General features: G+C 36.9%; 1 protein-coding gene across 3 annotated transcripts in view; it reads right to left on the bottom strand.

Moving 5' to 3' along the window:
• The window catches only part of PAPSS1 (3'-phosphoadenosine 5'-phosphosulfate synthase 1), a 56,944-nt gene that overhangs the window by 14,372 nt on the left and 27,912 nt on the right, over window positions 1-14,660 (bottom strand). For all 3 annotated transcript variants that reach the window (XM_027636278.1, XM_027636277.1, XM_027636276.1), the window contains 6 exons: window positions 13,616-13,851; window positions 12,157-12,295; window positions 9,944-10,062; window positions 4,920-5,033; window positions 2,890-3,001; window positions 285-490 (listed from right to left, as the gene is read on the bottom strand). In XM_027636278.1, the coding sequence (XP_027492079.1) occupies window positions 285-490; window positions 2,890-3,001; window positions 4,920-5,033; window positions 9,944-10,062; window positions 12,157-12,295; window positions 13,616-13,851 (926 nt within the window). The remainder of the gene's footprint in view (window positions 1-284; window positions 491-2,889; window positions 3,002-4,919; window positions 5,034-9,943; window positions 10,063-12,156; window positions 12,296-13,615; window positions 13,852-14,660) is intronic.

The raw sequence follows: 14,660 nt of genomic DNA, 5'->3' as shown, positions 1-14,660 counted from the left end.
AGGGCAAAGTTCCCTCTTCTGTAGCACAGATTCTACAGAATCCACAGATTCTAAATTCATTTCATCTGTACATATTGACATTAGATTTTCACACTAAGTGCAGACTATTCAACAGCTGCATAGAAAAAAAAAACAAGACCTTTGCTTCTGCTAAAATATTTTAATTAATTTTCAAAGTAGTTTTGTTGTCAAAGTACATCAGTCACAGACACGAGCTTCACTTAATTTGCAGCTCCACAACAGTACAGCTCACAGGAGCAGATATTCAACTTTTAAACACACACCTTGATGTAGGGATGTTCCTTGCATGTCGTTCCCCATTGCCTAGCACAGCGTTCCTCTTTCCTGTGCTCGTAGAATTCGGGATTACGGAGAATGGCAACACGGCAACCTTCATACACCAGCGCAATTGCTGTACACCCGTCGAGTCTTTCTTTGTCTTCTTGAGTAGCCGTTAGCACTATAGGCACTGACAGATTAATAACTCCCCCTGCAGAGGCAAAAAAAAAGCTCTTATCGTTAGTAATGGTCATCAACGGTATTATGAAAATCTACCTAATCTAACAAGCTAATTTTAAGGCTGTAAGTGTACCACACAACAGGTAGTTCAAGCACCTATTTTAACATGGGTTAAAAGCAACGTTTAGGATGAACTCTTGTGTAAGATACATGTGCTATAAAATCGAGCAAACACTGAGGTTTGAGAAAGGACAAACACAGTACTGAAACCAGCAAGTACTTATAGCTGCACACAAGTATTTAGACTGTAAGGATACTACTTTTTGGGAATGCCAAATTAATACCTTGTTCAAGAATCTATATAGAAGGTAGAAATACATAAATAACATTTTTAACATTTTTAATCATCTAAAATATTAGGCAAGATTGCTACTGGAGTGAATAATTAGTAAAAAGGAAATAGCATACTCAGTAGTCATACTTTTGGTCCATAAGAAAAATTCAATGCGATAGAAGCAGACCAATGTACCAAGCAGCTGGCATACATAATTCAACTATTTCAAAAGGTGACTTTTGCTGCTTACTTAAAACTGTATTCAGATTCAACCACATACATCTCAGAAAAAAACCTTTTGAGTTAGGCAAATATTTTGCATAGTTTGCCCAGCTGAAAGCTTACCGGCTCCTTTACTTCTAAAACTAAACCAGTGTATCTGAATTTTAAGGTTATGTGTCATCCTCATTTTTATGCATCTACTTTACTACCAGATGCTGGAAGTCTTGTTTTTCTTGACTACAAAATTGATATTTGAGAAACTCAGTGGAGTAAATATTATAAGTCTCATATGAAGGCTTGCACTCTAATGAGCATACACTTGTTGAATGAGTGCAAAACTTTTGGGTGGCCTCCAGGAGAAAAGTCATGGACCCCTTAAAGGTAACAGAGGTTTTGCTATTTACCAAGACTCTAAATAAGGCTAATTTCGCTATTATTTAAACAATGCGTATTTTACAGGGAAATTAAACTTGTTATGAAATTAAAAATTACGAAGCTGGATGAAAAGGACAAAAATAGATCCCCTTTCCTTCATAACGCAAAATGCATAATGCATGCTCTGCTCCTCCTAAATTAAGTCTTGTTGCTCAGAGTGATTTTCAAAGCAACTAGGTCATAAAAAATTGACTTTGGCAACAGTCACAGAGAAAGTGGTTTGACACCCCAAAATTGATAATTAAAAAAAGCCTTTTGCTTTGCAAACAAGTAAATAAATATTTCAAACTAGGAAGAGATCTCAAACATGTTGATTTTTAAATTTCTGCCCGTGACCAGTAACAAACACATAATACCTCTTACATTTTGCTTCGGACACTGTACAAATAAGAAACTGAGGCAAGGTAATGAAGTAAGTTTAAGTCACAGACGACCACAGGTTCAGGATGACACTTTTTCACGTAACTTAAGATTTAAAGGGTTGTTTCCCCTGGATGGATGTACAGAAGGCAAATGGAATAAAAACAAAACTAGTAGTCCAAAATGATACTGCAAACTTTAGATCCAAAATAACAGGATGGCATTATGCCACCTGGAATAGTACAGAGAGACTTACAGAAAAAGGCATTAGAAAATATAGGAGGGCCAACAGACATCTATATCATAGAACTGAAAGACAAGTGACTTTTATTCTGCTCTTTGGTCTCTAGCAAGAGAAGACTAATGCAAAAGGAAGCATGGAGACAGGAAGAAGGTTGGAGTAAAACAGAGCCTTCAAAGAGGAATAAATGCAAAGTGACAGAGGATCACAATCAAATTCCAAAACCTGAGAACGTTATCACTTATTCACTACCTTAACTAATGCTTGTTCTTAGCCAACTGGCAATGCAAAATAAAATATATTCATTTAAATCATCACAGGATAATTACTAAGTCACAGTAATTCAATTATTTGTGACAATTGTTCATATTCAAGCCACACCCTCAAATTCTGATTTCATACTTGCAACAGCTCCAGCATTCAAATCAGTCTGTTGTCCTCTCTGTCTTTACTAATACAGAACAAATCTTTTGGCACACAGAGCTAAACAGCAACTTAACTGCAATTCTAAGTTCAAAAATCAATTTCTTCAAAACAAATTAGAAATGTGGATTTTAGAATTAAAAGTTTTTCATAAATGAAATCACTTGAAAAAGTAGAATTTGTAAAGCCAAAAAGACGAAACATTCAAATTCTAACACAACGGTAGCTATAAAAAGAATAAAACCATCAAGTTTAAAACTGATTATTATAATATTCTAGTCTCTTACCCCTGATCCCGGTTTGTGCACAAGCCTGAAATTGTGTTACCACACCACCACTAAGAAGCAAAGCATGAACAATATTTTAGAGGTAGGATTAGTCTGCTTGATTCTACAAATGATGTGTTTCACCCTACCATCAAGGAGACAGTCAAAGTGAAGGCACTGTAGGTATTCTCTCTCTCTCATAAAGCCATTCAGGGGTGTTGCCCAACCTTCTGCTAGCACTTGCACCCACTGCATATCCACCTTGTAAAGAAATGGAGAAACAGATTTAGAGCAGGTAAAAGTTGTTGCTTAATTACTGACAGGTAATAATTATAATCATGTATAAATCATAACAGATCATTATTTAATCCTAAAATGCAGGATAGTATAAATGCAAGATTTCTCAGTATTATAGTTTTTAATCACAAAAAATTCAAAGTTTCTACAACTAAGGAAGAAAGACCAATTTGCTCCTCACTGTTCACATTTTTGGCTATTTCCAGTCTTACACTGGATCAAATTTCCATCGATTAAAAAACAAACTAACAAACACACAACAACAAACTTTATCTGTAAATGTTTAATAAAGTTCATCTTCACAAAATTAGAGAGTCCCACTTGCCTTTATTTTTTTAACAAAGATAACTAAAAGGCTAAAAAAAAGAAACAAAGAGAAATAAAAACAACACATATAATTACCACAAAAACATCAGAATTATGGGTGTGAACATAAGACATCTAATCTTAAAACAAATTAGAAAGAAATTTCTTTTTGCATAAACTAGTGATACAATCCAGAAGCAAAATTATCTCTGGGCTAGTACTTCATCTAGTTTAAGAGATATCAGCTTACAGAGAGTTTCCTTTCTTAGCACTTAAAGAGTCACACTACGACTTAGTGTGTGGCCTCTATTATTTCTGCATGTGCGCTACTAAGACTTGGTCAGGTCTTTGACAAGGACAGACTTTGCTTGTGCAAGTCTCTTTTGCAAAGAGCATGATTAATTTTATTACACCCTTTAATTTATGCTGAGGCAAGTACAAAACACAGTTTCTTCCCAAGCTTAGGTTATATACTTGCTTGATATTTAACAAGACACTGGTTGGGGGTGGAGGGAGAAATTATTTGTTTCTCTAGATAGGGAGTAATTCAGAATGGGACACTACAGAAATTTAATAATGGTGACCTTAAGTATTTATTGCTCATCAAAGTAATGAATATGAAAAGGATCTAGTAAAATTCAGTGAAAGGAAGCATTAATATTTCGTAGTAGTAGAAGACCAGGCAAATTTTAAAACTATTTACTTCAGTGCTTGTATGTCAGTATGTCAGTATGTCATCTCAATCCTTCAAAGTCTAATCACTGCAGATGCTCAGCTCTGAGCTTAGTCACCTCCTAGAACAAATGTTTAGCTTTAAGTTCTAGTAATATTGTCAAAAAGCCAACGTAAAAACTCATGCATTGTATCTGTGTTAAGGCTTAGTTCTTCAGAAAAAGGAATGAGTTAGAACAGAAACACAGCCTGAAGCAGCTTCATCTAATTTATCCAAACTGAAAAATAATGCATTAACCAAAATAAGAACAGGGTTGATCAAGTTGATGCATGCTTTTCCACACTCTCTCTGCTGGAAACTAGAAAAGTAGCATGAACATGTTCTAATCAGAAAAAAAGCAATAAAATAGATCCAATCATCTCTCTATAGACTTGAGTTTGCAATTGTTTGAGCTCAGTATATATATAAAAGGTTACTGTTGTTCATCTGAAGATTATCAACAAGAAGAATCAAGAAGCAGTAACTGATTTCCTACATATTTCTAGGCAATTACAATCCAAAATAAAATGGTTTGTGTGACTAAACTGAAAAAAAAAAAAAAAAAAGGCAATCCTTCTAGAAACAACTACTCATACAAGACATGCCAGGCACAGTTTGGTCCATGATTGAGATGGGGTGTGGAAGGAAGTCACTTTGAATGTAATCTCCAAGGTTGGGATAAACTACGTAATGTTATACCAGATATTATTCATGAAATTATGCTTTCTCTCAAGAAAAGAGGGAAAAGGTATATCAAGATATCTTCTGTAAACAGCACAGGTATTTCAACTATATCTAGTTATACTAACCAGCAGATTAGACTGTCTTTCAACTTTGGCAATAAGATAACTGAACACACAATACCTTATTTATTTCCAAGGTTAACAGAGACTCAGCATCTGTTTTGGCCAACTGCAGCTTGTTTTCTGGCACGTAAAGCTCTTTCACCTCATAAGAGGCATCCACTGGTACAATATCCTGTACAAAAGGAATAAACAAAACTTAACGTTTGCTCAGAATGTTTCTTGGACAATGAACACGCGATCAAGAAGTAAAATTCTAATGATGCGCTACACAGTAGCAAGAGTTTATACATTATGCAATTTTTACTCATTTAGAAGTCAGCACTGTTCCAAGATTATGATACATAACTAGTTACTCAAGCCAGCAGATTGGCTAACGTGAAACATTCTGATGAGATTTTTTTCTAAACCTTAAGTAACCAGTATAACACTTACCTAGTAAATATTTAACTATTGGATTGAGTGCCATTTTTATGACTTATTAATGCCTACATTATCTACAACAGAAAAGAAGACTATCCTTTTATACATGTTGAAGAAGTAAAAAAATATTTAGGGACTGAACATTTATAAATTTATGTCACTCACTATACAAGATACATTAGATATAGTAAGCTGAAGGTAAAACAAATAAAGCCCCTTCTCAACAGAAAATTATTAATACAGAAGTACAGATTAAATGTATTTCCTATAGCTAATGATAACACCAGTATCCTAATCTATATGCTAAAACTTAGAATATTTAAGTGTGAGGCTATCTGCGCATATATATGCAATGAACCGAAATCTAGCTTTATGACCAGAACATCAATTTTTTATTTAAAAAAAATCAGTTTTCCTCCATGTGTATTAAACAAGACATTCTCGCTCCACAGTGCTCAAGACTCAAGACCTTATGCTTCTCATAAGATATGAACACAACGATAAAAAAATAATTAAAAAAAGGACAAGGCCATCACAATAAAACTGTAAAGAGTCTCCTCCCAACAACAGATGCTGTACTATGTCAAAACTGAGTCAAGTGTTCCACTGACGTTCAGTAGCAAAAAATGAGTGAAAAGAGGCTGATGGTTCTTTTTAAAACACATTTTTCAGCGTTTTGGAAACCTTTGTAAAGTAATGTTTTATTTTTTGAGAAAAAAATCTCACCCTCATAGCAGAGTATATACCAACCCCTAAAAAAACACAGTTCGCTCAGGAATTTATCGTATTTATCAGACATCAGGCACTACCTCCATGGAAAAACAAAGGGAGTGGGATGATGAAAGCAAGTGGGACATAAAATGACTGCAGGAGTAAAAAGATGTGGTGAGTCTCACTGGCTGTTAAATGATTCATATCTCCAAAGACAAATAAAAGGAAAACAAATTAAACCAGTATTTAGAAAAAGTGTTTTATAAGGAAAAGCTCAGTCCATTACATATCGGACATAATTTTGGAGGCAGATTTTATTAGACAGTAAGACAGCCCAGAAGAGCTGCAGTAGACTCCTGCCATAGCAGTAAGCCCAGAATCAAATGAAGGTGTTGCCTCCTGTAAGGAACAGTATAATGAACAAGTACACATTATGCTGCTTCACAGAAGATTTCCCTCTGGAACCTATTTCATTACCATGCCAGAATGTCCTAATTTTACAAAACATCAATAGCTTAAAATAAATGTGCCTATTAAAAAGATCTCTTCAGATATTATCATGGGCTTAGTGCCCCACTAATGGGCAAAACAAAGGTTTCACAATGCAGTTTCTGTCAACAACCTACTTCATTATACATATGTAAACAGCTTGAAGACAGTTCTAGTGACAGTGTCTGACATTTAGAAAACTTCTAGGATTAGTAAACCTAGACTCCCTTGCACACATAAAAGTGGTATTTACAACAACAACTTAGATTTAAAAAAATCCAACAAAACCAGCAGCAAAAGGAATCCACAGGTCTTCAACTGAATGAATTTTAGGAAAATGCTATGCTAGCAAGCCATCTAGCGACCATTTTAAGGCAGTAATTTTACTCAAAGCTTAATTCTACCAAAGGACAAGTTACACAATATTCCTAAATTATTTGTCAATGCATTCACGTAAATGATGGCACAATAATAGGCATCACAGAACCACAGAATATGCTGAGTTGGAAGAGACTCACAAGGATCATCAAGTCCAACTCCTGGCCCTGCACAGGACCATCCCCAAGAATCACACCATGTGTCTGAAAATATCATCCAGACACTTCTTGAACTCTGGTAGGTCTGGCGCTGTGACCACTTCCCTGGGGAGCCTGTTCCAGTGCCCAACTGCTCTCTGCCTGTCTATCTTGATGACCTTCCACTCGATTCACAGAAGGATATCAATGTCTGTCTTCTACTGGGTGAGGGAGAAGGGCACAAATCTGATCATGGTATCCAGACAAGGTCTCACAAGTGTCACATAAAATAGCATCTCTTGAGCAAATGGCTATGCTCTTGCTATTACAGTCGAGTATGCAGGCAGTCTTTTTGGTAGCACAGGCACATGTTCTCATAATGGTGACAAATGGCTTCATAATGCCAAACAATTTATTTCATAGAATCACAGAATCACTGAATGGGTTGGGTTGGAAGGGACCCGGAAGATCATCTCGTTCCAATCCCCCTGCCATGAGGGCAGGAACACCTCTCGCTAGACCAAGCTGCTCAAAGCCCCATCCAACCTGACTTTCACACTTCCAGGGATGGGGCATCCACAGCTGCTCTGGGAAACCTGTTCCTGTGTCTCACCACCCTCAGAATGAACAATTTCTTCCTTAAATCTAAACTCCCTTCTGTCAGTTTAAAGCCATTACCCCTTGTCCTATCCCTAAATGCCCTTACAAAAAGTCCCTCTTCAGCCTTCTTGTAGGCCCCCTTTAGATACTGGAAGGTGCTATAAGGTCTCCCTGGACCCTTCTCAAGGCTGAAAAACCCCAATTCTGTCACCCTGTGCTCATAGGAGAGGTGCTTCACCCCTCTAGTCATCTTGGTGTCCCCCTCCTCTGGACTCACTCCAGCAGGTCCACACCTTTCGTGCTGGGGGCTCCAGATCTGGACAGAGTACTCCAGGCACAGTCTCACAAGACAGGGAGAATCACTTCCCTCGACCTGTTGCTAACGCTTCTTTTGACGCAGCCCAGGATATAGCTGGCCTTCTGGGCTGCAAGCACACATTGCTGAGACATGTTGAGCTTCTCATCCACCAACATCCCTGAGTCCTTCCCCCCAGGGTTGCTCTCAACATTTCCAGGTGTCTTCCCCTTACTGCCTTTATTGTTTGAACTAGTATACAAACAGACCTTACCTATACTTTGAGCAGACTTCTTCCCAATTTTTTTCACTGTTATCGAAACAAAACAAACATCCCAAATTATTTTTAATGTTGCTGGCCTATAGTCTTTTGCCTTCTTAATCACAATGGATTACCAAACAAGAACACAGACATGGCTCATTCAAACTACAGGAAATCTACAGAAATTATATTCTCCAGATGTCATGGCATTAATATGGTCTAAGAACAAGACATGCCTGTTTAGCCTTGCCTTGATTTCATTGTCTCTCACTGAACTAAGTAACCACTAAGATATCTTGCCATTCATGACACTGTTGTCTTCAAAGAAAGGGGAAAAAAGTGCTAAAATGTGCCTTAAGGAAAGCTGACTGGGCTAGGAGCCAGCATTCAGCACTGTGTACCAATACAAGACTTTAGGGATCACTGGCTTGGCACATGTAACATTGGTTTTTACAACTATGAAACATACTGAATTGTTCTCTGGAGCTGGAGACGCAGGGCCCCCCAGGGTCAGGAATTGCCACCTCCCATAGTTATGACTCCTACACGGCTCAAAACATTCATATGAGCAGTAGGATAAAAATCTAGAATTCTCCTGTGGTTTTCTGCCCTCTCTATCTCCTGAGTAATCTTGAGCAAGCAGTCATCTATGAAGAGTTTTCTTGAAAATTTCAATACAAGAGACTAAATTTCTCCAGAGTTGTACTGGCACAGCGATGAGGTCTTTTGATGAGTGCTGGCTACATGATGAGGTCTTTTGATTGTATCAAGTTCAATACCTGGTGGAGCTTTACTCAAGCTACTGTCTATACCCCAGTTTTCCAGAATATCTATCTCACAATAAAAACCCCAAAAAGCATGAATAATTGTCTGTAAGAGTATCTCAATTAAAACAGTTATCTGAAATTTCATCCCACTACCCACTGACTATAGACAAAAATGTAAGGAGACATATTTCTTCTACATGAAGATTAGCAAATTCTGGGTGTATTGTTTCAAGAGGATTAAGCCATCTCATGGTTGCCTTCACTTTTAGGCTTGGGTTCAGGAGGGTTTTGTCTGTTTTGTTTTCTGTGGTAGGTTTGTTCAGAGTGGGGTTGAATAATGAGCTGAATCCACTTATCAGACAACAGGAGATGGCCCAGAGACTTCAAAAGTAATGGTGTAGACTGCAGGCATGAACAAGGAAGGAGACCTACCTATTCAGAAGCTATGAAACATAAACTCAACTCAGCCATGTCAAGAAGATCAGCTTCCTGAACTGTTCATTACACAATTGCAGGACCACTTTTACTAGTACAAGAAAAACAGTGGAAACAAGGGAAACCAGACAAAAGCACAGCATCCCCTATTTAAGTCAGCTCAAATTACTGGGTAAGTGCATCCCTGCCTCTTCATACCTACAGTATACATTAATTCCTACGCTATAGAGACAAAGAAAAAATTTCAGACTCTTTAAAATTGGTTGCTAGCATTTGTAAATCAGCATTCATTGTTGGCTCCGTAACAACTGAGACAGCCTTCTCTCCCTTCCATTTATTAGTTATGACAACTAATATAAATTAATTTTCCACTTGTCCAAATCTTTTTTCACTTAGACATCAATGTTGTTGCAATGTTTACATTTAAAAAATAAACAAGCAATAGGATAAGTTTAAAAGCTGGAATTGAAAGATGTATAAGCCTTCAACTCTCAAATACTGCCTTTGCTTGTCCCAGTAGGTACATTCAGTCTGAAGGCACAAATACTTCAAAGAAAGTTACTAAGATATGTTTCCATTTCTGCTCACTCTCTCTTGAAGAAGTTCCACAACTTGTTGTATACAATCATTCACATCACAGGAATCAGTTTTCAGCACAAGCTCTGGGGCTTCCGGTTTTTCATACTCTGAGTCAATCCCAGTAAAACCTAGAGAACATAAAAAAAAAATCTTAGGTGACTTCTTCCAGAAGATGAGTCCATTTTAACACTGTTCACAGACAGGTTTTTAGATATAAACCAACACAACAGGCCAAGAGCACAGAGTTTCAGCTTCCTTAATATAGGATTTCTTAGGGAAATCAACAGGTTTTTTCTTTATCAGACTATCTGCTAATCCTACTATCTGACTGCATCAAACTTCAGCATTCTGCAGTACACACAAAGCATATTTTTGTTGGTGAAGCTATTTGATTTATACTGCGAATAGAAAAGGAGCACTGGCAGAAGAACTGTGTACGTCAACCTAGAGTTAGTCATCCATTCACTGTCCTTCATCATTAGCTGTTATTGTGGTTCTTTAAAAAAAAAATAATAAAGAATACTATGAACTTCCAGTATATACGTAAATTTATGCTCATACCACCAAGCAGTACTCAGAAGTAAGGAATTCCAACACCTATTACATTAGTTTAGCTAATATACTCAAAATAGCTGCTAACGTAAGATTGATGAGTGTGTTTATTATAGTTATAACAACTGTCACAGACTGTACAAGCTACCAGTGACACTTGCTCTGGCTAGCAACCTGCTTTGAAATAGTGGAGATTCTGACCACCCATGCATAAACAAGGAGGAAAAATCAAGGCCAAGGGAAAAGACTGTAAACACTACAAGTCATATCTGCAGCAGGAATATCAGCTGGGCTACAGCAACTGAGCATCTGCATCCTCCACAAGTGCAAATAAAAACATTAAAATTCGAGTTTTTCACGTCAGGTTTAAATACTCTCAAAGTTTGTAGCTTAATTCCCCATCTAATAAAAACATCAATTGCTGCGGTACCCCAAGTAATAAAGACAAGGCTGGTATCTTCCAAAAAATCATATACTATAGAAGGATCTGATTACTGCAGGAGTGGGAATAGGAGGCAAAGAAAGTGTCCCATTACCATTGCCAGAGAAAAAGAAGATAACAGTTGCTGACATTCCTTGGGAACCGGTAAGTTCATTGAACTTTCATCCTTCAAATATCAGAGAGGTCATAAGATACAGCCACTGCTAGACACACTCATAGCTTACTCAGGCACTGTATACTTCACTAACACTTCTACAGTTAACACAATTCCATTATGGGGCTTGTAAAATTAACAAAATATTAAGGACTTTCTACAGCACAAATAAGGATTCTGTACAGAGCTGTATCTTTGTATCATGCAAGTTCAAACCATCTTTGCTTTGATTCTGAACAAACCTTAGTTCAGTCTTATTTATTTCTGGCCTTCACATGATATTCTGGAGTACTAGCAGCCACTACTTCTGAAGAATCAAGCAGCCACTTATGTAGAATGTTTTAGATTTCCTGAAGTTTATATCACTTTCGATTAACAGTATCATCATTACAGCATCTGCAAATTCCACCCCGAAAGAGATTACTTTAAAAACTGTTTTGTTACTAAATATGGGTTAAAAGAGCTATCATCAATCTCTGCAAACTAAATGTAACACAGAGTAAAGAAGCACTTGAAATAATACTTGCAATGAATGATTGCATAGCTAAGCTTCTTTTTATTGCAGGTTATACTTAAGTCTTGACCCGAGGTTGGGGATATGAAATCATTTTCATGGACACTGGAACAAAACATTAATTTCAAAGTAAAAGTTTGCCTCTTCAGAAGAGTTCTTAGCTGTCTTTACAGGGAGACAGCGATCATGCTTTACTTCTTAGAAGAAAATAGCAATTCTTTACAGACTTCAGAGAGAATCAGGTTCTTTTTTAACCAGTCAATGGACACACAGAGGAGACAGATTAATTCTCAGTCATAAGAGGTTGCAACAGAAACTATCATTTGCTCAAGGTTTTTCAGTGTGAAGTCAGATACTTTTGCCCTTTTACTGTCCTACATATTTAAATAGTCAGTTCCATGAGTTAGAAATCGATCCCAATTTTCTTCTCAGTGCTGTCCCAAGGCCATGCTGCTTTTAAGAGTGGTACCCTCACAGACTTGAGTACATCCACTTACGTGGAGTCAAATTACACCAGTGTTTCACTTATGTAGAAAGGACATGACTACATTTAGATTCACCTTTAATTTCTCCAGCCCTGGCCTTCTTATAGAGTCCTTTAACATCTCTCTGCTCACAGACATGCAATGGAGCATCCACAAATACTTCAAAAAAAGGCAAACTTGCCCCTTCATGAATTTGTCTGGCATTATTACGATCCTGAAAGAAAACAGAAGAAAAATCCGAAAAAGTTGCACCCACATATTGTTACTGTCCTTCTGCTTCTGAAGTTCATTTTAAAGAAGCAGATAGCAAAATGTAAACAAGCTTTCGAAGTTTGAAAAAAGAAACATGATTTGATCAACTGATGCCCTGCAAGCTGCGTCAGTGTGGCTACAGTACATCACATGGTAAAAGCTGACATGAAGATATGAGATATCTTACGTTAACTTGATTTATTAAAAAAAACAAAACCAAAAGCAGGCATAGAATACAGGATTTTCTATACATACATACATATATATATATATTAGGAATTACATCCACCTAGCTGAGTACAGTCAAGAGGAGGTGCTGCTCCTGACATAACCATCCTCTCCAGAGCCCCAGTTTTCTCTACATTCTTTAATCTGACAAGACCTGTGAAGTCAAACTATTATATTATTTCTATGGTTTGCCAAGCATTGAAAGAACTGGTGAGTTGCACTTGGAGATAAAAAAAAAAAGCTTTCAAAAATCCACTGAAACCATCTGTTACTAAATACGGTTATTTTCCTCATATTGAAAGACTTCTGTTTTACTGGAGGATCTTGAGTTCCCTGAATTATTATGGGAAGAATTGTTTGTACCACTATAACCAAAGAAATAACATACGTTATTTTCATGAATAACACGTTACAAATGTCTAAGCTTAAAGCCCCTGTGTCATTCTTCAAGATACTTGGGAGTTCACACATCCTTTTTGTCTTTCCCATCTATGTTCTCGTACACAGTCTTCACAAAACAATGTGAACACGGATTTAGGTTGATTTTCAATACTGTATAATGTCATGTTGTATACACAATATGAGATAAAGTAAAAAGAACTACAGGCAATTAAAACATTTTTCCCTTAAGCCACTTGGTAAAAATAAAGTTCGTACTATTCATTCACTAAAGGAAAAAATGCTTTTAAAAACAATTTAACTGAGTCTTCAGGTTAAATGTAGTTTCATGTATATAAAGTACTGGATCAAACAGGATACTGTCATTTTAAGAGTCTTACTTGGAGCATCATTTGGCCTTGTTCCTAATATTAGAGTAATAATTCTGCCTTAATAGACTGCAGGACAGTTCTAGTTATACAACTAATGTAAACTTTTTTCACATTTAATGTTTCTAATTTGAATAATCTCCATAAAGCACAACTGTCACCAAAAAAAACAAGCAAGTATTTGATTCTGGCTAAGTTCAGAGAGGGATTTCTGTAAATAAAATTCTGAGTGACATTTTGTGCTTCGTATTTTTCCTACTCTTCATCTAGATGTTTTTCACATTTACCTGAGTATAAGGAGAGATGAAACTAGTAATGCACACCAAACCAGCATCTGCAAACAATTTAGCAACTTCAGCAATACGACGGACATTTTCTTCTCTATCTTCTGGTGTGAAACCCAGATTCTTATTAAGGCCTTGGCGAATATTGTCACCATCCAATGTGTAGCATGGAATACCATGGCATACTAAATACTCCTCCAGTGCCATGCTCACTGTAGTCTTCCCAGCACCAGATAGACCTAAAATATTCAATAACAACATAAATATATGTTATAAGCACAGAAACAAGTTAAGGGAAGTTGTAGTACACATACCGCTGTTAGTATGAAAATCTCAAAGTGACAGGCATCAGCAGCAATGCCTTTCGGATACGCTTACCTGGGATATAAGGCAATGCTTTTACACAGACAGTTGGTATAGGGAGAGTAAGGCACAACGTTAAGTGCATAATTTGAAGCAGGTCAAAGAGTCTGGCCTTGAGAGCTGCTGCTGCTTATAGAAGTTATGCACTTTCCACAGTGCTGCCGCTGGCAATTGTTACTACCTGAGCACACTAAATTCAGAAACCAAACACAGTTAAGGTATTATGTTTACATGACAAAAGATCTCATATTGAAGTGAATTTAGTCATCAAAAGAAATGGAATCAGGCCAAAACCACACTTTGTTCTTGCTCCCTGTAGAATAACAGCACTGAATTAGATACCACTGACAAAACCAAGCTCATTCAAAACTCTCACACAGCAGTCATGATCCACTAACTGGTATGTGTTAGTAACAAGCAAAGAAAATTATAATATCAAACTCTGGTGCAATTCAGAATCTTTGGCAACAAATCTTTAAATATTTGAGAAGCCTTGCTAGCCCTAAAACGTCCACTGTTTGAAGTTGGAAATTTATTTAAATAATTTTTCAGACTAGATTTCAGTTTAGCTGGAGCACATGCTTTGCTTCAGCTTATACCAAGAAGTCAATTCCTAAATGGAGCACAAACTCAGATCTTCATAAGATGACATTTATCCTTTGAACAGGAAAAAAAAAAAAAGGTA

Source organism: Corapipo altera, unplaced genomic scaffold, assembly GCF_003945725.1.
Source record: "Corapipo altera isolate COAL_440 unplaced genomic scaffold, ASM394572v1 22b, whole genome shotgun sequence".
In the NCBI taxonomy this organism is placed as follows: domain Eukaryota; kingdom Metazoa; phylum Chordata; class Aves; order Passeriformes; family Pipridae; genus Corapipo; species Corapipo altera.
The sequence above is the reverse complement of the archived record's forward strand: the minus strand, read 5'-3'. Positions and strand labels throughout refer to the sequence as shown.